Genomic DNA, 27,289 nt, shown 5'->3' with positions numbered 1-27,289 from the left:
GAAGTCTGCACTGAAGTTCTCAGTGATGCTGGCGGCATCTGGATTTGAGCCATGAGACACAAAGAGCGCATTCTGTATGGCAGTTGACAGAGTTAATAAAAGAGGATCATGTAGATGAAACTGGTGGGAGTTCACTGAGCTCAAAGGAAGTAGTCATATAATTTCCCTATCAAAACAATACCACTGTAAGCCCCAGAGAACTACCCCAACATAAACCTGTACTTAGCAGCTTGATCAGAAACTTGAAAAGTATCTTGAAAATAGCCTAATCTGAGCTCCGAGACTGAAATAAAACACTCTATCTATTCCAAGTAATGGAATAATCACTAGTACATTAACAATCAAGTAACAGCTCACAATTACCGAAAATACGAGAAGTGCTGTAGCCTTTGCTGCACCAAAGGGTTTCTTGTAGTCTGTTGCTTGCATTGAAATCCATGTTACAGAAAGATGAAGGGAGCCTGTCAAAGCCCATTTGAAAAGTCACTTCTTCTAAACAAGGCCGTCTGCTTTCATCCCTCTTTGCATTATCAGCTGAACTGCTGGCATCAGGTATTCAAGGAATTTCAGAGGAAAGGAGGAGAGCACAGTATTTCCTTGTCACTGTGATAGATTTGACAGACTATTCGGGCAGTACAGCGAGCATCCTGTCATGCAAATTGACATCTTGGGAAAGCAACAGGCTTTAAAAACAATACTCAGCTTACTCTAGACTGGGATATTCAGTGATGACTGGTGCCTCTTTTACACATGAATCACTCACTTTCATCCCTTAAATGTGTTCAGAGGAGGTTGGGATACTTCTGCTACAGACTATCTGGGTTTGTAATTAAAGTGCCCACCTCCTCTCTTGTTTGTTCCCATATACCTGCATCTCAGGGAACATATTTTCTCTGCGAGAGATTGAGCTACTCCCCAGGCTGCTGTACGTCTCAGAGACAATTACTCATATTTGCAAAGGCTATTGTAAGTGTGGCCTGTGGTCAGTGGGCACAGCCTTAGGTGAGATCCTGGGCTTCACCAAAGGGTCAGGTTTGGCACTGGTGACTGAAGATGAGAAAAAGAGAAACACCAGCTGCTGTGCCAAGTGATGTGGGCACCCTCCCTTCAGAGGACTGGCACCCAGCCAGCAGCCTAGCATGGTCTTTGAAGTATCAAACTGCTGGCGGTGCTGTTTAGGATCAGAAAACAGGCATCCCATTTAAACCGTGTTTGAGCTTGGGAAAGGGAATGTTGTCAAGCTTGAGCCTCGGGAGTGTAGGCCAAAAAGGACTACCCCACTCTCTGCAGAGTGGCCATGCAATCAGAGCCCCACTGCTCTTCCTGGATAAAATCTCTGAGCCACCTCTATGAAGCACACTCCAGAGCTCATTTTTGTTAAACCTAGAACATTACCCCTCTGGTCACATGCTCCAAACACACACACTCTAAACGGAAATGGAAAGTATTGCTGAGAACAACACAGTCCTATGTTTTCTACTGTGTGTGTCACAAAGTCAGTGGTATGCTGCTGTGAACAAGCCATTACATACAATTTGTATATCCTTTTGTAAAATCCTTTTGTGTATTTTGGGATTGAAGTAATTGTATGAATAAGACTGAAAAATATGGCCTATCTGTTATCTTCCTTATTTTTAATGACTTTTCACCATCCCACTGCATGCTTTCTCAGTAGTACAGCACAAAATGTTGGACATGTATAAACTTTGGGTTTCTGCACTTCACTGACTCTCGAAACAGTGCCCTGACAATGAATTTATCCCAGGCAGACATGCACATCCTCAGTTCTGATAGGTAAGCTCTTTCTCTCTTCCACTGCCTCTTCCCAAGACACAGGCAAGACACTCCTAATTCTGTCAAACTCTGCCCATTTTTATTTTCAAGTCAGAAGCATGTGCTCCGTAGCAAAGGCCACTTCCATGACAGCTCCAGACTTTCAAACTACATCCATCTTTCTGTCACTTTGCTCAAGAAAGTGGCACTTTAGAGAGGGCAAAATGGTTTCTCACCTACTTGAAAATCAGAGCTCATTTTTCCCAATCTTCTCCTCATATGGTTTATCTTTTGGGGAGAGGTCAGCTATAGAAAACTTGTGGGAACATTTTTCTTGGCAATTATTAGGATGCATGCAGAGTTGTACTCCAATATCTCATCTTAGAGTGACCAGGTGCAACTAACCATATTTCTAGGCTCCCAATATGAATGAAGTAAACCCCTGACTTGCTTTGAGAACTTGTTCTCCTATGCATAGAGGGAACAACATTAATTTCTCTTGGCTGTTTTGGAGGAGAACTGCATAAAAAAGGGTTTCTTTCTTTGTCCGTTTGCTATCCAGGATCAGGTTTCCTTATGATTTCAAAGAAAGTTCCCACCCTTGAAGGGCCAAGCCTGCCACTCTGTACCTGCTTAGGCCCTTTACCCTGTGCTGTGCAAAGATTCAAACCACAGACTTGCCCAGATATCACTGACATTACAAGGAGGAAGAAACTGTGTCTAAGTGAGTCTTTGATAAGAGGATTAATTTAAAACTGTACACTTTGCTCATTTAACTTTTTTTTTCCAAGGAAATGTAAACCAACACTGTAATTGTATTTTGGCCTGTGGGAATAATATCCCAGAAATAATGTCTCTACTTAAAGTCTAGGAGCTTAGGATCTCTGTGGGGCTGCGTCTTTCACTGCAAGACCTATAATTAGCCATCCATTATGGCACTGAGCAGTGATCCTGAGGAAGCCCATATTTTCCCCCCAAGCACCCTACACAGAAATGCCAGAGAGCAGGTAGGGAACACTCTGGAGTTCACCCTCCTTCCCAGCACAGGCAGCTCAGGGGGTGGGAGACCTTCCCTGGTGCACCTTTGCTGGGCTTTTCAGCAGGGACACCCTGTGGGCACTTCAGTGCTCTCAGGGGTCTGGTCTCCCTGTGTCTCACACTATGAACACTGTACAGTGTACTGAACACTGTACAGGGATTGGTACAGTCTAGGTCCTAAAGCCATGGTGGTAGGATTTGAGCTGCTCTCTTGCCTTCTTTTTGCTTTGGGGTGAGCAAAGATAGCAGCTTTCCAGTTAGGAAGGATGAGAAGCCCCTGAGCCAAGCACTCCTTTCCTCAGCCTTTGGACAAAGAAGACCTGGCCAGTGTTGTTTCCCTACAGTTTTGGGTAAGATTTTTGCTCTCCTTAAAATAAATAAGCAATTTTATCAAGTAGTATAAACATGTAAACTGTTTCACTTAGCAAATCTTACATTTGAAGTGTTTTGTATTTTCCAAAGCCGTTTCCCAGTCTTCATGTCTAAAACTCTTTCTGAATTAGAACTGAATTTGTAAATTGTTTAAGTTGCTTAGAAACAGTGTTAGCAGGGTTTGAATGTGTGTATGTGAACAAAAGACTGGCTGAAAAGACTCCTTTCTGTGTGTAACCTTTATTAACATTAATGCAAACCCCTCTGCAAAAGTGGCCTGGAGAACTCTGGTGGTGGACACTGGGCTGAGAAGACCAGTCCTCATCCTGACACATTTAAGGCACTGAGAGCAACATACAGACAGTCCTAGATCTGCTAGACTTTCATCCCTCACAGAGCTTCCTCTGAACTACCAACTGGCCCAAACTTATATTTAGAAGAAGAGTTGAATTCCGAGTGGAAAGCTCCACTCTGACTTCTGATGGTGATTGCCCAGAAGACAAGCTGTCCAAGGCTCAGCAGCACCAGGAATTCTGTTTCAAGGCAGATCTCGTGTTATACCTTCTAGCACTGTGTGCAAGGTAAAGCAAACAGTGTATTCTACAAGCACTCCATTACTGCAGATCAATGCCATCACACACTCAAATTTTGCTTTCCATGGATTCAGTGTAATGGGCACAAAGTTGTGAGCATAAAATTTATGGGCATAAAGTACCAAAAATCTAGGATCAAGGACATGAAGGAATGCAGGAGGGGTAGTTCTCTGCTAGACTTTTAAATGTGATTACTCCTCACAAGCAATGTTGTAAATTGATTGTCACCAGGCTACTACCACTTTAGGAAACAAATCTGTGACCTGCCTCAGATGTAGACACACTTTAAGTTCACTTTGTCAGGTGTCTTCAATAAAGAAATGGGTCTAGAGAGAAGTGAATTTTGAGTTGAAGAAGAGGTACAGTTTTTCTGAAATTCCAGATGACCTTCTTTTCCATGATATCACTAAGTTGGAGGTTTGGACAAAGTGCTAGTGTAAATCTCTAGACACTGCAATAGGTCAGGCTTGAAAAAAGCAGTTTATGTTACTAGATAGGTGTAATTTCTTTATCTAGCAATTTTATATGTTGAAGTATACCTCAAATCACACGTTCAGTAATGTCAAGGCCTGATCTTGTTCCAGGCATCTTTGGAAACATGAGGGCAATTTGCACAAGGCATAGGAAATTCAAAATTTAAAAAAAATTGAGTGATCTCACTTTTTGGACATTCAATGTTATTGGAGCTCAAACTCAAGAAACCTCTACTTTGATCTTATCCTGCAGCCAATTTTTTATGCTCTGTTCTGTGATTTTCATAGAAGTTTGTTAGGAGTTAACAGTCAGTTCATATTTGTGATAATAAAGTACCTACATAATTTTGAAACCCTACTAGGGTGTTGCAAAGCAATTGTATTTACATTCAGGGTAGGAATTCACTATATGCAGTGGCAAATGTAAAACTGTATTTACTTGGATAGCTGGGAACACCCATGAGGGCAAGGAAGAAGAAACGTATGATGTTCTTGGGGAAAAGGAAGTTGTTTGAAGATCAGGGAGTGGATCAGGAGCTTTCTGGAGCTGTTAACTAAGCAATTCTTCTTGTTGCTGGACTCAAAAATGGCTCAACACAGCTGCCCTCATACAGGTGGGTGGTGGCACCTGAGATGTCCTGTGGGCTCTGCCTGACCCCAGTGTGCCACTGCAAAAGGCAGCAAATCCCCTCAAGGTCTTATATCAGACCTGCCAAGCTCATCTTACATAGCACAGCCTAAATGGCAATAGCCACACATAGGCAGGCAAACGAATGCAGCTCTTCAGAGGATCTTTTACTCATTTAAAATCACAGGCAGAAAAAAATCAACACTAAAAGATCTCATCTTTGAGACCACATAAAAGCAAGATGCAGAGTGATTTTCTGATTTCAGGTTATGATGGTAGTCAGGGGAAGAGAACAGATATAAACTTTCAGTGGCTGGTGCCCACTTAATTATTTATTTATGCATGAACTGAGGGGGAAAATACTATTTTTCTGACTTACTTCATACTCTTGCAGGTCACCAGAAAAAAGAATCACATCATGTGAAAAAGTGCCATACAGAGTTAAACCAGCTGTGTTTTTACCTATAAATTGAACATATATGTGCAGGGGCTATATGGTTATATAAATAAAAGTCATCAAAGGCACTGCTCCTCTGACTTTGAAGCAAGCCTGCATTTTGAGGGCAGGATCAAAAATCTGGGGCCTCACACAGTAGATCCATTGGATAAAAGGGGACAGGCTGAAGAGGCAAGGAAAAACCCCAAAACACCTCATTTCCCTGAGCAAACAGAGTCTGTTAAGAGTACAGAGACTGTAGTATCCCAGAGCTCTCCAGCTCCTCCAGAGAACATCATTATCAAAACTTTTTCATGATGATGGCTGTGATTATCGTGCAAGTAGCATGAGGCAGAAAGAAGCTAAGGCACAGAAATGTCATTGCACAGACAACCTCAGCTGTGTACTGACCAACACTGCATTTGGGGCTCTCTCATTGAAAACTTCAGGGAGTTCCATGTTCTATCACTTTGTTTTGAACAGAAACTACAGTTTGTTCACACTGTTTCTCACTCCCTTCTTAATTGTTAGAAATTAATACCCTTGACACGCTCTTAAACCACACTGTTTGGCAACTATTTTACAGTGTAGGTAAACATTTGAGCTTAGTGCTAAATATGCGGGTACTGTACAGTACACAAATAAAGACTGTCTCTTTCTCAGAGATCTTACAGTCTGAAAGATAAGAGATGAAAGAGTGCTTGGAAAGATGAGTAACCAGGGGGACTGTGGGAGGGGTTCACCTCAGTTAAAACGTAAAAACCTGGATATCATTCAAAGAACATACAGATTTTGGTCCTGGAAGTGTGCATTTTTTTTTTAATGTATAACAGTTTTGTAATTAAGTAAAAAAAGCTGAAACTGTAGACATTTTCTTGTGCCTGGTTTTGCTGGGACTGAAGCAGCATGTTGCTGTTAATTCTCCTGGTACCTCCAAGCCACTCTGCTACAGTCATCCTCTGTACACAGCCCAGCACTCTCGTTCAAACCACTGGCTCTGCCTGAACTTTGACCTTGAGAGGGGTTAGTTTTGGAGACCAGATGTCTCTTGTATATGACAGAGAACTTTACATTTAAATACAAGAGTTTCTTAGCCTTTTTTGCTTGCATATAATTCAGAAAGTTATGAGTCACAAAGTAAACAGAAATAAATGTGATGTAATCTGCATGTGCAACTTTCCATGATTCAATTTTGCAAACATTTCTTCAAACCAAACCTATCCATCTTCAGACATCAAGCATGGGGTTGAACACAACGACCCCCAGACACAAGGGCACCAGGCTGCTCCTCTTTGGGAAGGAGTAGCTGGGGTGAAGGCTGCTGGGACACAGCAGCAGGGTGCTCAGTACTGCCCTGATCCCTTGCTCATAGTTGCCTCCAGGTTTCTAGATGCACAATTTTTTGTTACTGGAGATGGAGGGACTTGTCATCACATAGCACTTTCCATGGTACCGCTATGGCGTGGTGGAAATCCATGGGCTCTAACTTCTTCATGTGTCACCTTTCATGTGACACTTGCATCCACAAGGAAAGGACAAAGATTAATTCTTCTTTCATTCTTATTGTAGTTTAATACACATCAGATGGTGCCTCTCTTGGTTTTGGGATCACACCAGGATAGCTTGTTCTTCAAACAATGTTTGAGATCAGACCTATTGCAGATCACACAGATGACAGAGATGATTTTGCTTTAGCAATGCCAGAAGAGTTCAGATACTAATAGGAATGATGTAGCTGCGGCTTTTTTTTTTTTTTAAATCTAACAAAGTGCTAGCAAAATGCCACATGCATATGAAACAGGCGATTCCTGGCATGAGGAAGTTTTGTATCTGTTGTAAAGGCAAAGCTTGCCTTTGCCTTGTTAATCCAAGTGACACACTTGGAGCCATCCACATTTTGATTTCAAGCCAGTGAAAATCAGATTTTCTTTTTGCTAGAGCTGCTGAAAGGTTGGTAGAGTGGGAGGCAGCTAGTGCCAAGGTAGAACTATGCATGTTTCTTGTCATATGTCTTCAAGTGATGCATTCCAGAGTTCTTCATTTAATCATCCAGAGATAAATAAGCTACTACTTATTACAAACTAATTATGTTTTAAGCAGCACAGCTAAAAGATAATCTGTGTTACAGAATTCCTAGTGGCAAAACATCCAGGATTTTTTACGCGTAAAGTCATGAAACTGCTGTGATGCTTTTGAAGTTTCAACACACTCGCGCATTTGCTTGAAAACTACTACAAGAGCAGTAAACACTCTTGATCCTTCAAGGTGCAGGACAGGTAGCTCTACGCTTAACTTCATGGGCTCAGTTCTCACAAGTCCAACATAGCTGATAATATTTTTGAACCATGTGTTTAACAATAAATGCAATTTTAAAAAAAGCTGTGGTTTTAGTATCGATTAGTTTCCTCACCAAAAATTACGTTCCCAGCTAGAACACTGAAGAGGCTTAACAAAGACACTTTGAAGGGAAAAAACCCCAACACAATGTCTTTTTCTTTTGCTTCTCTAATTGCTGCAGATGTTGTGCAGTTGCACCTATGAAAAGTTAAATATTATGTCTCTGTAACATTTTTGATCTTCATTAATTATAGCTCAGAAAACCTTACAAAAAGCAGCCTGCCTCTTTAACACAAATAAGATTAATTGCATGGGTGTTCAGAAAATGAGCCACCAGTAGTTAAACAAAAAATGTTTGTCTTTAAGCAGCCCTTGACTGATTTTTTTTTTTTAAAAACTGTTACAGGAAGTGAAGAGGCTGCCAAATTACCATGCCCGTGAGCCCCACTCTCATTATCAGCCTAAACGAACGCACACACCCCGCCACTTTCATCCTATTCCAGGTCCAAGAAAAAGAAAAAGAAGGCAAAAAAACCCAACCACCCTTCCACACAAAGAGGTGTCTCTGAAGTCTGGAATGCACCCTGGCTGTTTGAAGACAAGATTTATACCTGACACCCTTCTTTAAGCTCATTGTTGAGACTCGCCTGCATTCAAATCAACCGCAGACTGGCTGCTGCAGGTACTTCATCTTACAACGACCACATCATCTAAGATAAATGCACCAGGAATTGCTATCACTTTGAGGTGAAAAAAAAAAGGGGGGGGGGGGCGTACGGGGAGGGGGGATCAAACCTCTGATGCAGGTAGTGGGTGGAGGAAAAGAGAGACGGGCAAGCAGGAGTGTGCAAGGGTGCGCCCAGGGAAGAAGCCAGCGACAGCCGCCAGCCTGCGGCGTGGGGTGCAAGGATGAAATGGGTCTGGCTGCCTGTGTGGGCACCTGTGTTTTGGCCCAGCCTCTCCTTGCCTCTGGCAGCCAGGCTGTGGAACCAGGCATCAGGGAGGATCCTTAAGCCACCCCCACTGCCAGGGAAGCGGTTACCTCTCTGGCTGCTGGTGAAGGACTGAAAGGAGCCTTTTGACTTGATGGGAGATGATGAGAAGGACTGTGCCATCAGTTCGTGTCATTCCCATATTTTCTGAGGCAAGCCTGATTTCCTCATTTTAGGATCCTGTCCCTAAGTAAGCTGTGGTTGGCACTCTCACTCAGCTTCTTAAATTCCTCTGGACGAAAACCCTTGGTAGTAAGGACTTAATTTTACACTGAATCTCTCTGATGGGAGGCAAAGCCATAGAACATTGAGATACGTGAAGCAAACAATAGGAGAGACAGGGGAGTGTGCTCAAGACAGTGTCAGGACGTAGAGAAACACAGCTGAACGTCCTAGAGCTCAGGCTGCTGAAACTCTAGCATTAGCAGGAGTTGAGCTAATTATTGAAGGCTTTGAAGTGATGCAGGCAGAAAATGTTGGTCATAAAGAGAGAATAACACCTAGCAATCGGCAGAGATACTTATTGCCTGTATCAAACTGTTGCTCAAAGGCCCAATGAAAGTTGGGGTGTAAGGATGCAATTCGTGGTGCAGAACCATCTGAGGAGCATTTCCCAGGGTGAAGAATCACCATGGCATTTGGAATAATGCTCCATTAATCCAGGGCATTCAAAAATGGTTCTGAGGAGATATTCTGAAATTACACTGATAGAGAAGTAAGGCAGAAAAAATGACAGCATAGGTGGTTAATGTAAAACTTTGAAGTGAGGAAAACCTGCTCTTCTGAAGCATCTCATAATGCCTTTCTAGGTTCCTGAGCCCAGACAGCAACATGGGATTAGCAAAAAAACTAAGGTCCCTAAGGCCTGTTCTAGCATCCAGATTTGACCTGCTCTTGGGCAGCACCCATCAGGATTTAACCCACCAGAAAGATCTCTATTTGGTTTTCTGATTGTCCTTTGTCAAGCAGCTCAGACTCAGAGCTTTATAGGGCTTCTTCAAAAACATCTGGGCTGACAGGGATGTTTGAGATCTGAGAAAAAGGAGCTGGTTTATTCCATTTCAGTTATAGAGCACTTTCTATATTTAGGATTTTAAATTATGTTTCATTAAGAATGCAAATTATGAACATTTCTAGGACTCCAGGTACTTGCATGTCCTAGCTAGCACATAAGCCTCATGCCGTTACATATCTGAATAAAGCAGGTTAATTTTGCAGCAGATTTAAAATAGGGCAAAAGGGAGGGTGGGAAGAGAGCTTGAACAACACATCCAACATTTGCCCACTTGGGTGGGACGAGAAACATCCACACTAGCACTGAACTGACACAACTGCATGTGAAGCTGTAGCATCAATCTCAGCTTGGCCACAGGTATCCTGTTCCATTTTTTGCAACTGAAAAACTTCCCATTTATAATTTCAAATTTTTTTTTCTGTGGGCTGTTTTGTAGTTTTGTTTTGTTTTTTGCTTTGTGGGATGATGTCTTCTATCTGGTGCCAGCAAAAGATTCTCAGAGAAATCAGTTTCATCATCCCGTGACCAACGTATTGAAAAATGGAGCATGGCTCTGCCACAGCAATCACGGGAATATGTTGTGGACACTTAGCCTGGAGGCTCCATAATTTGTGACGCCAAGCATCTGAGGAAATAGCATTCAGTATTTCATCCTGACATTTCAGTTCTTGACAGCGCTATAGAATGCTGCTTGAACCTCAAGTCAAATGCAATAAACTGTGCACAGCTTTGCGAAAAAAACCCAAAAAACAAAAAAACCAAAACAAGACAAAGCAAAGCAAAACAAAACAAAAAAACAGAAAGCACACAAAACCTCCCAAAAACCAAGAATAAGCAAGGCCAGTTCAGACTGCTATCACAAGAAGCCACAGGAGTGGGAAACAGAAATACGTGGCTCTAAGCAGCTGCTTCATTGCTGCCTGCCTGCCTAAAATAACAGAACTTTCAAGAAGCAGTTATAGGCACTATCAGGGCCTTCTGGCCTAAGCATAGTATCGTAGAACCGTTTAGGTTGAAAAAGAGCTTTAAGATCATCAAGTCCAACTATTAACCCAGCACTGCAAAGTCCACAACCACATAGAATCATTGAGTTCTTCCTTTCCCAAAAGGATCTTCAGCATCTCCCAAAACAAATTGCAATGAACAGTGATAATAGACCATCAGAAGATGAAAATATGAATGTGGATAACAAGCTTGTGCATTAACTGAGATTGTTCACATAATTATTTGTGATTAACTACTTGGCCAGAGTATAAATGTATTCAGTAGTTGTACACACTGTGCATTTTTGCTGGTGTTGAACAGCTGTTACTGCCATAACATGCTAAGAAGGCTCCAGGGAACTTCTCTGTATACTGGTAATCATTGGAACTTTTAAAATTACTTCTGAGCTAATGCAAAATGTGAATACTTATTTATAAGTTACATGTACATATATATGCAGGGCTACATGGTAAATTCACAGACGTTTTAGGCTCAAGATAGTTTTTCTGCAACCTGTGAAATTTTGTTTGTATGTTCTTCCTCCTTTGTGTTTCTGATCAAATAATTTTACTGTTCTGAAAATGGAACTTCGAAGTTTGGTGCTCATTATGTTATTCAAGAATGTGAGCACCAGCAATTAATCAGACAGCAAATGCCCTGGATTCACCAGCAATTCCTTCTCCAACCCCAGAGAGATGACATCATTCTCCCTGTCCTCCAGTCATTTACTGGTTTTGTACCCATTCAGTCCTTTGCCTCCTATTAACTCAGTTTCTTCCTCACTGCAAATGCTCTATGGTGCCACTGACTCCTTTTGAATGCTGTGTGACTCCTCTGGCTGCCATTCCTCACACACTCCAGCTCGAGCAGAGCCTCATTGGAAAGCAGCAGATGCCCCTTCCCCCTGCCCACACCCTGTGCTGTTCCCACAGCCACTGCTCATGGCCCTGCTGCTCTTCCTACACCTGGGAGCCCAAACAGGATTCGAGCATCCTTTCCTACAGCCCTCATGTTCACTGCAATCCTGACCCTCTGTTCTACCTGCTCCCTTTGTGCACCTGTTCTCCACAGCCATTCAACTTGCCCATGGAAAGAAGATGGCCACATGCTGCCTTTGCACCAGAATAATCCCACGTGGACAGAAATCCTGGGCAACTCACTCTCACCTGCTTGGGGCCCATTGCCACCAGGGCAATGTGACACCCTGTGTCATCAGCCTCTGCCTGCAAAGGGGTGGTCAATGTCAAGATCATCTTGCAAATTGAAATACAGCAACAGGCACGTTTATGGCTCGAGAGGGCTGTGAGAAGATCCCCTTCCTGCCTCCTGGCACACCTCTTTCTCTCCAGGAGTTGAGGACAGACTGCCTGATTCAGGATCCCTCGGTGTCCCCCCAGGCCCTGGTCTGGGGCAGCTCTTAGAAGATGTCTTAGTCTGACTAAATGTGTTGCCCTGTTGTAAGCAGTACAAAAATCGTAGTGGTAGCAATGTATTCTATAGCAAAAGCCTGTAATAGAAAATTACTTATTTCCATGACCATTTGCTTGAAATAAATAAAGGGTTATAGAAACATAATTTCTGGAAGATAAAACTATCAAGTGCACAACAGCAGCTGAGAAACTACATTTCTTTTACAGCTTGTCTAAAGTGTCACCTTGCAGGGACCTGAGGGCACGTTAAAGTGAAGAGCTTTAAAACGGCGTACAACGAAAGCTAATTCTTCTCCAAAAAAGGCAAACAGGAAACTTGTTCAAAGGACAAAGCTTTCGGTGCATAGCAAGTGCTTGTGTTCACATGTGTGCTCAGGTTGCTTTCAGAGTCTGTTTTCTTTGGCTCCCTTGGCTCTGTCTCCAAAGAAGACAGCTACAAAAACTCCTGCATGCACATAAGTGCCAAATGTGTACACAGCATCTCAGTCACTTTGACAGCGAGCGACAGTTAATTCAAACCATGCATTACAGAGAGCTCATCCTTTCATGATAAATGATGGTATTGACAGATGAGTTATTTTTATATTGAGCTTAATTATGTCAAATCTCAGCCCACAAGTGTGCAGCAGAAAGGGTAGCATTTTTCTTTGTTACTAATAAGCTGTGTTTGTTATTTTTCTTCTGCACTATTCACATGTGATTAAAAGTGACCCAAACCCACATACATTATATGTCAATTAAAACCCTTTCATCTTTGTTGTCATGTCATGACATACTGGATATACAAATCTGTTTAAAAAAAAAAAGGTAAAAAAGAAAAGCCATGAGACCGCCCCATCTCTTAGCACCTCATGATGACGTAAGTTTAAAGCCTTGAGGAAACAATGACTAAGTTTGCCTGTCTGCAAGGAATCAGTTCTGTACATTTTTCTTGCCCAGACTGTTACATATATAAAGCTCCTCACCTGAATCCCTGAGGTCCTGTTTATCTCTCACACATGTATTCTTCTTGTAGGAAGAAGTCAAAGCTGTATACAGAGCTACAAAATGGTTCTCCCTGATTTATGTGCCCAATAAAGCAAACTTCTCCAAAAGAGAGTAACTTCACTCTTTAAAACATGTAGAGATCAAATTGTGCTGTTCCCACTCCCAAAGGGGCATCAACAGCTGAAGTCAGTGTGCTTCCTAACAGAAAGGTGTATTAGCTTAGTTAACAGTTTCCCAACCAAAAAACAATTAGTTTACAATACAAATGGTCAGTGTTCAGAAAATGTTGTAGTTACTGTAGAGCATTTAAACTTCAAAGCCACTCAAAACCTGGAAATACAAACCTAAGATGACCACATTCCTTCATACCACCTATTACCACATTCATACTACCTGTTACCCCTTCACTGAAGTTTGCCCTGCAACATCTTTCTCCTGAATCGCTGCTGTGCTCTCTGCTTGCCCTCCGAATAATTGCTCTTTAACCAATTAAAAGGTATTGCTACACCTTTAGTAAGGATTAAAGGTTTGCTTATAGGTATGGCTAGCACATTTCAGAGGAGTATATGGTTTCCACAGATCAATTTATTACAGCAGGTGTATGACACACTTCGAGTAAAACGGGACAACATCAAATACTCCCTCTGTTTAATTTGGAACAGGGAGCTGAATTTCCAACACCTGCATCTCAAGAGAGTGCCAAAGCCATGGGGTTATTGGATATTTGCAGGAGGGCTACTTTGTGGTTTTGGTTTTTTTAAACTGGGTGTATTTTCCCAATTTTGAAGTGGACTCCAAAGCAAATGGTGCTTGTGTGGCCACAATGCAATTTCCCACACACTTCCACAGCTTAATTGTGCACCCCCAGCCCCTTTCCCCAGGAGACCCCAGAGGTTTCATGGTGCACTACAGCATGTGACAAGGGTGCCCTGTGAGCCACAGACAAATGCACATGGCAGCAAGGTCTTTGCAAACATCCCAGCAGGAAGAGCTTCAGCTGGAGCTAGCTATGGGCCACAAGACACAGATCCATCAGAAATCATCCTTCATCCGTGCTATTGTTCCTGGAGCTGCTTGCCTCTTAGCCATTTTTTACTTTAACTAGCCTGGACTAATGTCTGTTTCTAGGAAAGTTTCCTGCTTCACTGGGGATCAGGCCAGATTAACAACAGGACCAGTTGACTCTATGGACTCAGCCCTCCACGGCAGGCACAGACAGTGGCAGCATCCTTGCTACAGCCAGAGTCTGGGAAGAGACACCTTGAAACAGAGATCTTCAAAATGCCTTGGCCATGACCCTGGCCAGGCTTAGAAACCTGACAAGGCTTTGCCATACAGTCCTCCAGACTCCCCCCAAAATCCAGCCCTATGGAACACCTCCTACCACTGCCTCACATCTTTGCATTTAATAATCCCATCATCTATGGGACAACACAAGGTCAAACATCTCCACCTTCCAGCATCCTCCTCTGTCTGAACACAATTTTGGAAATCTTCCCTCTAAGTGGCTTGGGGCAGTCTGGGTGGGCTCCATGGAGAGGGAGCTGTTCATGGCCTCTGGCCAGGCAGCGTGGCTGCACAGGCTCTCTCAGGATTGTCCAGCTCCCTCCTCTTGCAGCTCTTCTGCTTTGCATGAGACAGTTTTTGTCTCTTTTTCACTCAGACTCAGTTTTGTCTCTTTTTCACTCAGACGCATGACTCCCAAATCTAGTGACTGGGTCACCACCTGGGACAGGGTTTGGAAACTGGGCTGCAGTTCTTACTCTGAGCTAAATTTAAATATCTTATATTGAATATTACCCAGAACCTAGATCTCCATACACTTTGGCAAGTGTGTAAGAACACCCTAGCCACCATGTGGCAGTATTATTTTTCTTTTGCTCTCCAAATTGTCACCTATGCCAAAGAAAATATAACAGTTAACACACAAGAGGGATGGACAGACAGACACCTCTTTTGGAATGCAAAAGCTGGGGCTGGGAACACTGCTGTGAGTGAAACAGCTAAAGTCTCCCCAGGTTGAGAAACACATTGAGCCCAGATCTCCTAGATGAGCTCCCTGAGCATGGAACAGTGTGACCATTCTCAGAGGGAGGACTTAGCATGTGGCATGTGGATCTGTTCATCCAGCACAGGCCAAGCCAGGTAAAGCGTGTCCAGAAGCACACGTTCAGGCATGCAAGGAACTCACTGGATGCAAACGTGGGTGTTAAGGTATGTAGGTACCTCTGCGGTGAAGAGGAGGCAAGCAAGATTTCTTAGTATCTAAGTTTTAGACTTAGCATGTGAAGTGACTTGTTTGCTAGGCATCCCAAGTTCCTCCTTGGGATTAAGTCCTTGAAGATGATCTAATAGGAAGTATCTGCTTCTCAGCTCAGAGTGCTCCCAAATCAAAGGCTCAGAGAGTGACTGTTATTCTGCACACTTTTAACACACCCAGCACTAATTGTTCCTCTAAGGAAAGCAACATATATATATATATACAAAAAAGGGTGAAAACTCCAGATGAAAAATATTGCAGAGTTAAGCAGAATTGTTTACGAGTTTGCATCTGTTCTGCAAAAGCAGACATGCCTGTGAAGTGAAGCAAAGGTCTTTGGGCACCCTTGTTAAATTAATCCATCTAGAATTAGTAACAGTAGGGAAAATACCCCAGACAGCAGCTTTACTTCTGCATGTATTTCTGGAAGACTTGAGCTGTTAGCACTATCTTTGCACTTGGCTTTGCAAGGGGAAAAGCAGATGTCTTTCACTCATTTTGATTAAGCCAATACAGTTTGGACAGCCGGTGCAGCAATTACACCTTTTCTGTAAGTTTTAGTCCATCTCCGTCACAGGCATAGGCAACAGCAGATAAAAATACAACACCAGATTGTTAAAATTGTTCAAATAAATAGCAAAACCACCCACGACATCAGGACTGAGGGAGCATCTCAAGTCTTTCCACTCAAGTCTTTATGCTATATTTGTTTTAAAAGGCATGTACAGAAAGTTCTGAAGAAACAAAACAAATCCAGACATCACGCTTTCCTCTCATTTTCTTTGCTTCTGTGTTTTAGAATTCCAGAAAAAAAGCCATGCACAAAGGGAAAGAATTTCTTACTTTAGCTGCTAAATGCATGTATCACTCCACTGCTTTTGTCTTATTTTTGTCACATATATTTTAATAACTTTATGATGCTCTTTATGAGCATCTCTAAATTTCTCCAGGGAGGCTTGTCTAATTAGCAAGATCTTACTGCATTAATAAGCCAGAACACTTTGGTAAAGGCATTAAAACAATGCCAAGGCTGTGCTGTGGATGTTGAGCTCAACTACAAAGTTTTGTTGAAAGCAAGCACTCCCTTCCAAAGCAGCCAGTGGCTCTCCCAGCTGTAAGCCCATCACTTCGCAGTCGCAGACTCTTACAGTGATGCCGTACAAAGCCTTTTGAGCCGCTACAAACCACAACAAGTTCAAAACCTGACTCATGTCTAGAACTTCGACTCACTCGCTGTTGCAGGCTTAGTCACTGCCAGCAGCCCTACACGCATCTGCTAATCCTGCGGTGTCCTCAGCACCGTTCCCTCCTGTGGGAAAGCCCTGGTTAGTCAGACTCGCAGAAAGGCAGAGTATTGTTAGATTTCTCTTACCATTGTGCTGCTTTGTTCTTCTTGCATTCCCATCTTAATGACGGTGCGAGCTGTTGGCCTTCCACACGTTCTTTGTGCCTATGTAAATTCAGTGTTTGATGCAGAAGAGGCGGAGATTTCTAAGTCAAGGGGCAGGTGTGAGTGAAAGGAGCAACCCAACAGCCAAACTATTTGAAAAAGAAACCTTTAATGTCTCATCAGCTCAGCACTAAAAAAAAAAAAAAAGCCTTCATAACTTGCCTTGAAAACTGGAAAAACAGGGTGTCTAGCTATAATTTAAGACATTAGTAACAAGAAGATATTGCAGTTCCCTGACACATTTTGACTTTTGCACAGTGAAATGCTATCTTAAAACTAGGTCTGATGATTAAAATGTGAAACACTGTCAGTGACAAAGAAATTACAGACATGTTTAGCCCAGGCTAAATTTCAGAACACACCTGAAAAATTGGTTCTTTCCCTTTCTTAAACAGACATTCTCACAAGGATATTTGCAATGTAACAACTTTACAGGACTGACCATGGTCTTCAGAGGTATTCAGTGGCTACCATGAGCACTCCTGAAACTGCAGCCTTGGGATGTCACACCCCAATTAACAATTAAGCTTCAGCAAAAAGTATTTTTCACCTGCAAGTGATGAGTGTACACTTTCAGTCTGGAAGTCTCCAGCACAGAAAACACAACAATGCAAGAACAAACACATCTAATCATATGTGAACAGAGGACAATACAAGCCATCTAAATCTCCACAGTTTATTTTTATTTCCCTGGTCTAGCAAAGGCTTTCAGGCACAGAGTTAAAGCTTAAGAACACGAGCAGCTTACTAGCCTTTTGTGGGACAATGTGTCTATTTGAAGTTGTGTGTGTGCTTATATAGTCCACCACTTTGAGTTATGATTTACAGAAAACAGGCATATACAGCCTAGTCACCACAAGCATCTTTACAGTCATCATGGAAATCTCAACAAGAAACCAAAAGTCAAATTTCTTATTGGATTTATTCCTTCTGCTGAAATAATTTTTTTTCCATAGTTGACTCATCTAGAAAATTTTTATGAAGTTAGTAGCAAATGCAAGCATCCTGCTCTTTGCACCTTCAAAGCTATCACATAAAGATAACAGTGTTTTCTTTTAATCTTTTTTTTTCATTACTGAATATTATGCTTACAACAATCCTGCTTTGCTACAGATGGTTTCCTGTTGTTTCTGCCAAATGTGAAATAGCTATAAAACTTGAAAAGGTTCTGATGCTGTCACTGCATGAAAAATTACATCTACAAGGGAAAATTAAATATGAGCCTTAGCCTTTAATTTCTTTAATCTTACTTAGTAAGTGAACTTTTTTACTCCCACCCCCAACTCAAAGCTTCCGATAACATGACCTGAAGGGAAAAATACAGCTATGTATTTTAGTCAGGCATAAAGCCTTCATTAACAAAAACAAAAAAAGAGGAAGGGGAAGTAGATAATTCTCATGTCCAGATGAACCAAACAGCCACCAACTCCAGCTGACAAGAGCAGTGCCTTTGGCTCAGTTTCATAAAATATGTAAAGTCATTTCTGTTAGAAGACAGTGAAGTTCCTGTTTTCAGTGCTATAATAAGGAAATGTCACCTTAGCAGACAAATTACTAGAAAATGCCTTTTGTATTCTCAAGGAGACAGAGCCTTTCACCCTTGTGTGGGCAAACCTCAGTGAACTCAATGACAGCTTTACTTGAACGCAAAAAGAGTATTAAGAAGCACTTCTGAGAAAAATTAAATTTTATACATATGATGAAGAAAACTCTTGATGCTCTGATGCTCTCTATAGGCATAGATTCAGTGTTATATGGATGAAGGGATAGGAAAAAGGTATTTTACCAGCAAAGTAACTTAATAAGGCATACAACTTAAGAGTGGATCATCAATGAACAAGTGAACTTCCAAGCTCTCTCAAATTTCTGTCAGTATTTGACTGGCAGCACATCAACATACTCATTTTCTAGTAGAAAAAAAAACAAATCAGGGAGCATTTAACCACATCCTTCTACCAACAAGGTAAGACTGTACTCACTGCTGTGGATCTGGCACTACAGGCACTGGGGGCACAGGTAAAGAGAGTAAATATGAGAAATTGCTCTGTCATTTTGAGTGCATTTGTCTGTCTGCTGTCATACATAGAAGGTCTGATATCTTAGAGCTCTGCAGCACAAGAAGCAAGTGTTCTGTATTACACTGGAGATTTGGAAAGCACCCATTTCTGCAGGAAAAAGGCATTTAATTGTAATCTCACCCAACCAAGACATTAGACCTCAACTTTCCAGCTGCTCAGCCCCCTACTATTCATTCTACAGTATGGATCCAATACTCATTTGCTACAAGAAGAGTTTCGCGCTTGGTTGGAAAGAGAAGTTGGTGGGATTTTAGTTTCATGTAACCTGTGCTGCCTTTCCCTGCTCTGGAGGCTGCAGTTTAAAAGCAGAGGTAAAGGTGGCATTGTGGGCAGGAGTGAGTGGAAAATATGTACACTCATCAAACTGCAACCAGATGTCTCATCTACATGTGGACGTGCCTCTCTCGTGTGCTGTATCCCCAAGGGCACCACTCACTGCCTCCTCAAAGTTGCTCCTGGTATTTCCCCATGCACAGATATGTGCAGCAGAGATACCCACTTGTTTGTTTAGTCTGACTTCCACCAAAGCTAAATTAGAAACAACCTTTTGCAAGCACTGGGAGACCTGCATTGCACTGGATGAACTCTTGTAGTTCAGCCCAGCTGTGGCTCCTGGTTCATAGTGAAGATAGCCAGGTTTGGGGGAGCAGGGATGCAGGGCACCTGTGGGGCTGACCTGCTGCTTTCTCTGAGAGACTCTGTGGGGTGCCTGACTTTGATGTCTCTGAAAACCACTGACTGATCACTCGGGCCAGTAAAGCATTCACAGATAAGCACCCTTTATTTCTCTTTTGTAGTGTAGCCTGTGTATATGGGCATCTCGGGTGAAAATCAGAAATGGAGAGGCAGGTTGGATTTCTGCTGACATGACTGGAGAGTCTCCTGTTGATCTTACTGTGAAGTATACTGAGCTTCTGTATATTCATTTTATCAGGGTTTTTTTTATTTATTTATTACCAATTTTATCATTTGGTCACCAGCTGGATTATTTGCACCTTTCACATCCAATTAAATACCACAAAGTGTTGGTGCTGTATTTTTCTCACAACTGGTTAGAAACCATGCTAGAAAACATAACCCTGCCACATCAGAGACATTCTTCATATACCATACAATATTTGCATCTAGGTTTCCTTGTTGTTAGCCAGTGCCATCTGTTATCTGTTTTGGTCTGCTTATGAGAACTGGCAATTTTTGAAAATTGAGAGCAAGACAAGAATAATGGCTTTTTCCTTTGTATTTTATATCCCAAAGAAATCAACTAGTTCTACACATGCACAGAAAAATATACCCCTCCAACTGGCAATATATTAGCACATGCTTTTTCTGTATGGAAAATTTAAAGAAACAAGAGTCATCACGGGGAAGTATTTGAATTTAATGAAATAAATCTGTGCCCCACAATGCCTGGATACTCGGTTTTACTTTTGTCTCTCTTGGAGGGTGTTGACACTCAGACTGGGTGATGGAATAAATGGTGACAGCTGAGATAGTTACTGCCCTCAGCTGTGTGCTCTGTCCCTCTCTTGGAAATTATTACCCTCCTGCAGCTGGTAAAACGGGATGCTTCATGAAACCAGCTTCAGACCGCCAGACTTCACGCCAGCCTCAGCTTATGCGGCTCCACCAGCCCATAAACTCCCTGGCTTGGAGGTGAGCCACAAGCCATTGAGCCATGCCTGCTGTGCAGGTGGTAAACACTCAGAAAGAAAGGGGGTGGCCAGTTGAAGGTGCTGCTGCTTTGCTTGCCCCCCTGTCACGGGCCACTGGATGGGTGGCAGCCCACAGATCATTCTTTCCTATTTTTGTGAATAGAAATGCGTCTAACTTGGGGGACACATTGTCACCAGCTACCCACGGAGAGAAGAAATGGCAAAATCCCAAGTGACAAAAAGAGAATATGTCCCCAGCCTTTTCGTTTTTTGTTGACTCCATTAGGAAGAGAAATGTCACTTAAGGATGGTAGTTTCAAGTTTTGCTTTGTTATGAGAGGCAAATCTAAGTCCTATGTTTGAGGATGCCGTCTGTTTCATAGCTCCTAACTAGAGCAGGCTATAAACCAGCACCAGGTATTTTAACAGACTCTGCCTATTTTAGCCTTTGATATCATCTGTTCCTCATATTTTTGTAGTCCCAGTGTTTCTCTTCCAAGATGTGTGATTTGATGCACAGGGTCTTTTAGTCTTCTTCTTTTCAGTGACAGAAGCCAAGTTCTAGAAAGACTCAATTTACCAGCTATTACTGTACAGACCTCTTTCCCTCCCTGGTCCTTCTCCCAAGCAGTGGAGTGTGTATACAGTTGCAAAAAAAAAAAAAAAAAAAAAAAAGGAGCACGTCACAGGAATGCATCCTTCTCGCCTGGATAATTACAAATATCTAATCCTGAACTATTAAAACGGCTCTTGCTTCAAATGAAATGTAAAATTCTGACAATCTGCAAATAATTGTATGCTGCTTAACTGTCACTTCAGTAGTTTTTGTTTGTGATATATCCAAAGAAAGAGATGGATGCACTGTCAGAATTAAAGCTCTCTTGTTATTTGGCCATATGTTTCTGCTTTGGTCCCAGCCTGTTACACTGCTGTACAGAGGATAAAGCCTAGACTTCATATACAACACAGCCTCCAGGGGAGGTGGGGAAAAGAGTGAATCTTTCCAGGGTTCCTTCTTACCAGAGAGCTGGCATGGACTTGAATGCAGCTAAGTTTTGCAGCACCATATCCTTCCTGGCTGTAAAGCCCAAAGATCCAGAGGGTCAATAACATGATCTGCAGGGGATGTGCACTCATCAGCACTTGCACAGCAGAGACAAAGACAGCAAGAAACTGGAACTCATGTATCTTTCTATGCCAGGCTCCAGAAGGGAAGAAAATATCTCATTGAAGATTGGTTGAGAAGAGCTGGATGCTGAAGGGTAAGCAACTGGGTTAATCTTAGCCTTTAAGATCAAAAGAGTCCCAGTTCCATCACCATTTCAGGATGCTGCAAGTATAGTCAAACTAAGTCTTATAAACTCTTCAGCTTTTTCTCCCCAGTTCACCAATACCCACTGACTGTATCAAAGTAACATTCTCAAAACACAGCATGTTCTGCACTTTTTTATTATTAGAGCAGGCCCCTTGATAGTAGGGTTATTGAGACCCTCCTGGCTTCCTATGCACAACAAGTGAGGCAAGCGTCAGCTGAGATACCACCAACTGCTGGAGAGGTTCCTTGTGGGAAAGTGAACGCGACAACATCAACCTCCTCAAAAAGTCTTTCTGCTAAAAAACTGACACAGCTCTCGCAGTCCCCTTTGCCACATAAACTCTTACCAGCCAACTCCTCCCAAAAAGGAAACAGGAAGAATTTAAGGCACCAAATTAAAAAAAAAAAAAAAATCAAAAAACTCAGCTCTGCAGAACAGAGTCTGAAAAAAATAAATGCCAGAAACTCTATGAAATCCACCAGGGACTTAGCTATTGATTTTGCACTGCAGATGGTCAGACATTATGGTAATACAGCAATGTAAAACCTGTTGCTAGATTCATGGTGGGTGATTCAGTTGAAGCATTGTGGCTTAACTTCACAGAATGACACTTCTGACATTTCAAAACTAGCACTCACTAGCGTCAGACCAGGAGGATGTGGCCCTGACTCCATCTCCGCAGAGATTTGAAAATCCACTGGCAAAGCTTTAACTTCTCCGTAAGACAATAGCAGATAATGCTTTTTAAGTAGTCTTTGTTTATCTTTTATTCTTTTGTTTCTAATGGACTCCTTCTGAATTTGAAAATAACTTCCTCTCTACTTTTGTTCTGATTTCCCCAGTGGGAAGAAACTGAAAAAGCTGATCTACGTCAAGTCAGAAGAAATGCGTGCAAAGTTAATATGGTTCAGAAAACAGTGTTTGATCACTGAATGTTGCCAAAGAGCCAGCAAGAGCTGGGCACACCACCCTTGTGGGAGTTCTGCCATTGACTGCATGGGCCCAGAATCTCATCCATTTGTAACAGAATTGGATGAGTGATAAATCAAACAAAGGAACAGCAAGTTACTTGGCCTCCAAATAATGTTTGTATGTTCTAGTCTTCCGCTGTATGAAGGTTCTTAGTTTTCTGGGAAACGTATAGTCAAACGTTTTGTCCATACAGTGACCATTGGCACAGGTCAATTATACTTGCCTAGGCGGACAGTTTTACATGTCACAATTAATCCTTGTTCAGTAATATCTAATTCTTTACAGGGACTTACCTTCTTGGAATATACATGGAAAGAAAGTGTCTGTTTTTGCAAATACCTCCCTGACCTGTTGACCCACTGGCCAATATTTCAACATATTAGGAAAGTAGGGCTTTCCCCAACAAGAGCTGCTGCATCAGGACGTGTTGGGGAAAAAGGGGTACCTGCTACCTTCTATTGCATCATAAAATATATACTGGGTCTTGAGGGCCAGGAAGGCACCAGAAGGCAGTAAAAGCCTATTCTCAGAATAACCAGAGGGAGAAATGAGTGAGTGTAAAGGCTGATGATCTGCACTCAGCTTCTCACCAATGACTCATGTAGGGTGGGGCCATGCTGGCACTTCTCTGATTATTCTGCTATAGGCAGCAGCTCACATTGCAATTTATCTACCTTTTACCTGAAAAGAGAAGCAGCATAGATATGATCTGAGACCCAGTTCCATCCTAGCATGGTTAAAGGAAACAGCTCTGTTGAGGATATTAGAGGGGAATTCCTCCACTGATGACAACATGAGAAAACCATTATCTTAATATTAATCTAATCTTCAAAAGCTTATGCTGCTATTTCTCGAAAACTGAGACTTGGACCATTTATCTAGCACAGCTATATGGGTTCAGTTAGAAATTTTAGACTATGTTAAAATATTCCAGTCCTTCAAGAAATGTCACCTTTACAAATAAAGTTGAAATGTTTAATGTAAAGTCATTTTCAGAGGAATTCTTAACAACGCTATGGTAAAACTGCATTCAGTTCAACATTTTCAGTGAGAGGATTTCCATGGCATACAATTCAATATGTTGCCTTGAAAATGACCATCCCATGATCCTATGTGAAAAATTAAAACATCACATGTTTTCCATCTAGCTGCAATAGAGAAAAAATCAGCCTATTTATGCCAGTGGTTTTCTGCAAAAGCTATCTATGTACTTAAAAAAAAAAAAAAAAAAGCCTGCTGGCTTTTTCTGGGCACATTCTCATCTGAGCTCTTTCTTGTGGTCAGACTACATTATTACAAACAGAACACAACTAAGCTGTGCCCTACCAACCAAAAGAGCTGGGATAAACTCTGGTAGCAGTTTCACCATTGTCAATCATCTCCAGTGAAAATGGGTTCACAGGAGCTTACCTGAAGGTGGAATTGTTCTCACTGAGTGGTGTGGAGCCAGACTTGCTGCTACTGAGTGTACTTCCTTTATTTGACAGTTCTTGTCTTTTTTAATTTCACAATTAATTTCTTATCAGTATTACTCTTCAATAGAGGATACCCAAACATTCTTCCTTTTTGCTTTGCATAATTTAGATATTTTTGAGAGAGAAGAACAAAGAACTGAATAATCCTGATAATAGCCATGGGGTTTGACCCTGCTTTGCACAGTCACAATAATTTCCTTCTAGAATTTGTGATCTCTCACGATTTTTCTCACAGAGCTGTGAGAGATTTCCACCACTTGCCCAAAATATTTCAAGACATCATTTGAAGCTGCAGTATGCAACATCAACTCCCACCTCTGCTGTGGAGGAGTGGCAGCAGCGGCTATCAGCCTTGTCTGCTTGAATGTACAGCAGCCTTTGGTGTGAAAACTCCTTGTACCTTGAGGCATGTGGAGAGGTTTGGGGTGGTACCCCAAGGAGGTGGTGGTCACTAAGCTCCTTGGCACTGTTGTACTGTTGATGAGGATCTCACCATGGGGAAAAGATCCAAAGTGCCACCCATGGCCCCTTCATACAATATGTAAAGCTCCACTTCTTGCAAAAATGACAACACTTTTTCTCTTAGGCATACCAGTGTCTGGCTGCACGTTTCCTAATACACAGTATCAGTGCTGTAGCCACGGCAGCAGCAGCTAAAACCACCCAGCTCAGTACCAATAACAATCTTTCATTGGTAAGTTGTGCAAGGTTCACACAGGCCACTTCACTGTTGGAGCAGGTTCTGCAGTCCGGCTGAGCTCTCTGCTCCCCCAGGCATAGCTGGGCATTTCAAAGCTAATTTGGCACCCCATATGGCTACAGAGTCCCGTGCTTGGAGCAGGCGTGCAATGCCACTCTGCCCAGGTACATCTCAGGGTGGGCAGCAGCCTGCTTTCCTCTTTGGACCTCAGTCTCACAGTACCCTTTGACAGAGAGACTGTGGAAGCAGGGAAAATAAAAATCAGCACGCTAGGAACATGTATTCACATGTGTATGCAGTCAGCCACAACACTACCAACGCTGTGATATTTTACAGCGGTGGTTGGGATTTCAAAAGGATAGTAACAAAGTAAAAAGTACAGACAAATTAGTTTGCAAAGTTAACAACAAAACCCGAAAGAGCAGTTCCATTATCCTCTGAAGAAACAGATACTTATACTGAAATAAAAAACCTGTTGGATCCTCTAGAGTTTAGGAACCAGTCAGAACATCAGTACTTCTAACAATAAAAAAGTCTACAACACATTCTACGAGAGGAAACTTTAACTTCTAACCAAAGTTACTACCAGGAACCGTAGCTACTTTCTAGCATTCACAGGGAAAAGCAGTTCTTTAATCCTATGCCAGGAGCAGAGAAACCCACTGGATGGCAGATCTCTTTCAAACGAAGCCTAAACCCAGCATGACTTCCAGCCACAGCCCTCAGTGACATCCCCACGGCAGAGTGGATCCTGTTCCAGAGGCACGCTGGCTCTGGGGAGAGGCAGGCGACCTGCTCGACGGGAGCCCACCTTGCCCAGGGAGAGACGGGAGCCCACCTTGCCCAGGGAGAGACGGGAGCCCACCTTGCCCAGACGGGAGCCCACCTTGCCCAGACGGGAGCCTACCTTGTCCGGACGGGCTCTGGGGCTCCCACGCCGGGCAGGGCTGCTGCGGCGGCACGGGCACGGGTCCCGCTCGCTCGGGCTCTCACAGGTGCCAGCGCGCGTCTCCTCCGCCCGCAGAGCTTGTCATGAATGTCCCCAGCTGGGTCCCGGTGAGCCCAGACGCCCTCAGCCCACTGCCCCGCGCTCCCCTCGCAACTTCTCCTCGCCCTCGCTACTTCTGTCTCCTTGCCGTGGCTCTCCGCTGGGAAGCTGGGCAGAGCCGCGGGCTCCGGAGCGGGCTCCGCTCTCTCTGAAAACTCGCCTGCCCCACCTAGAGGAGCCCCGCAGGATGAGGAGGAGTCCCGCATCCATGCCGCTACCGCCGAGCTCGGGCTTTGCTGCTGAGCAGGAGGTTTTATCTGCTTTGGCTGCGAGAAGGGGAGCCACACCAGGGGAGTGCTTCTGGGGAGATCCTGGGAGTAGAAGAAATTAGGGGGAAGTTTGATGACGGAACTGGTTCAATTTAGCGAATGTTGGTATGGCAAAATCAAACTATTCTGCAGAAACAGCTCATTTTCAGATAATTTGGGGTGGCTCCTCTGAAGCCCGCCTTAGTCTGCTACTCTTTAATTACAGTTTTGAGGACTCCCTGGACTTCCCATAGGACACTTACCAGGGCGGGACAGCGTGGGAGACATCAAGAGTCACTGGGGTCCCCAGGAGCAGACACAGCTCCCTGCTGCTTCTAGAAAATTCCAAAGAATATCTTAGATATTTTTCAAACTAAAAATGTCATAGCTGCCTTTCTGAACTACTGATTCTTTTCTTATCAAGCAAAATTGAAATATTCTTATACTCTTGTGCTTTCTAAAGGTTGCAAATTCTGGTTGTCAGCTAGCTCTGTACAAGCGGATTGTCAGTATTTCTGCAAAGACAGGGTTCCTTAAAATCAGAAAATGTGAAATAACCTACTCAGATAGCATTTTTTTATCGCTGAAATGGAAATAAATGAAATGCAAAATACCCAGCACACCTGCAAATGGTTTTAGAGCAGTTAGAGCAGAGGTCATAAAGGAGAAGCATATCAACACTACACCTCCTTTTTTTTTTGAGCATCCAATATATAGTATGAAAAACTGACAGTGCTTGATCAGTGGAAAATATTTCTCAAAGGAGACCTTTCAGCCTTGTTGGATACAAGATTCTTAAGTGTGTATTCTGGTGTGTGTTGTTCTTGTAACTCCACAGCTGACCTGACAGTCACCATCCCACTGGGCAAAGGCATGCATTGAAATCAGGGAGGCTTTGGTTCATGTCTAATACGTACCAAACTCAATGGTATGAATCAACATTAAAATATAATTGGGCATTTTTTAATTAAGAAACACATTCAATACAATGGTTCCAGCTGTCAAAAGCTGACCCTGGGCTACACAGCAAGT

General features: G+C 42.7%; 1 protein-coding gene across 3 annotated transcripts in view; it reads right to left on the bottom strand.

The window, feature by feature from the left end:
* Window positions 1-26,163, bottom strand: part of EDAR (ectodysplasin A receptor) — a 73,358-nt gene extending 47,195 nt beyond the window's left edge. For 2 of the 3 annotated variants that reach the window (XM_085053737.1, XM_085053744.1), the window contains exon 1: window positions 25,625-25,747. In XM_085053737.1, coding sequence (XP_084909863.1) covers window positions 25,625-25,693 — 69 coding nt within the window. In that variant the 5' untranslated portion in view covers window positions 25,694-25,747. Of the gene's footprint in view, window positions 1-25,624; window positions 25,748-25,868 lie in introns of those variants that run through there. The other variant, XM_085053752.1, reaches the window with a different exon arrangement.
* Between the last annotated feature and the right edge of the window lie 1,126 nt (window positions 26,164-27,289).

Source organism: Lichenostomus cassidix, chromosome 1 (genome assembly GCF_008360975.1).
Source record: "Lichenostomus cassidix isolate B80296 chromosome 1, HeHo_3.0, whole genome shotgun sequence".
Lineage (NCBI taxonomy): Eukaryota > Metazoa > Chordata > Aves > Passeriformes > Meliphagidae > Lichenostomus > Lichenostomus cassidix.
The sequence above is the reverse complement of the archived record's forward strand: the minus strand, read 5'-3'. Positions and strand labels throughout refer to the sequence as shown.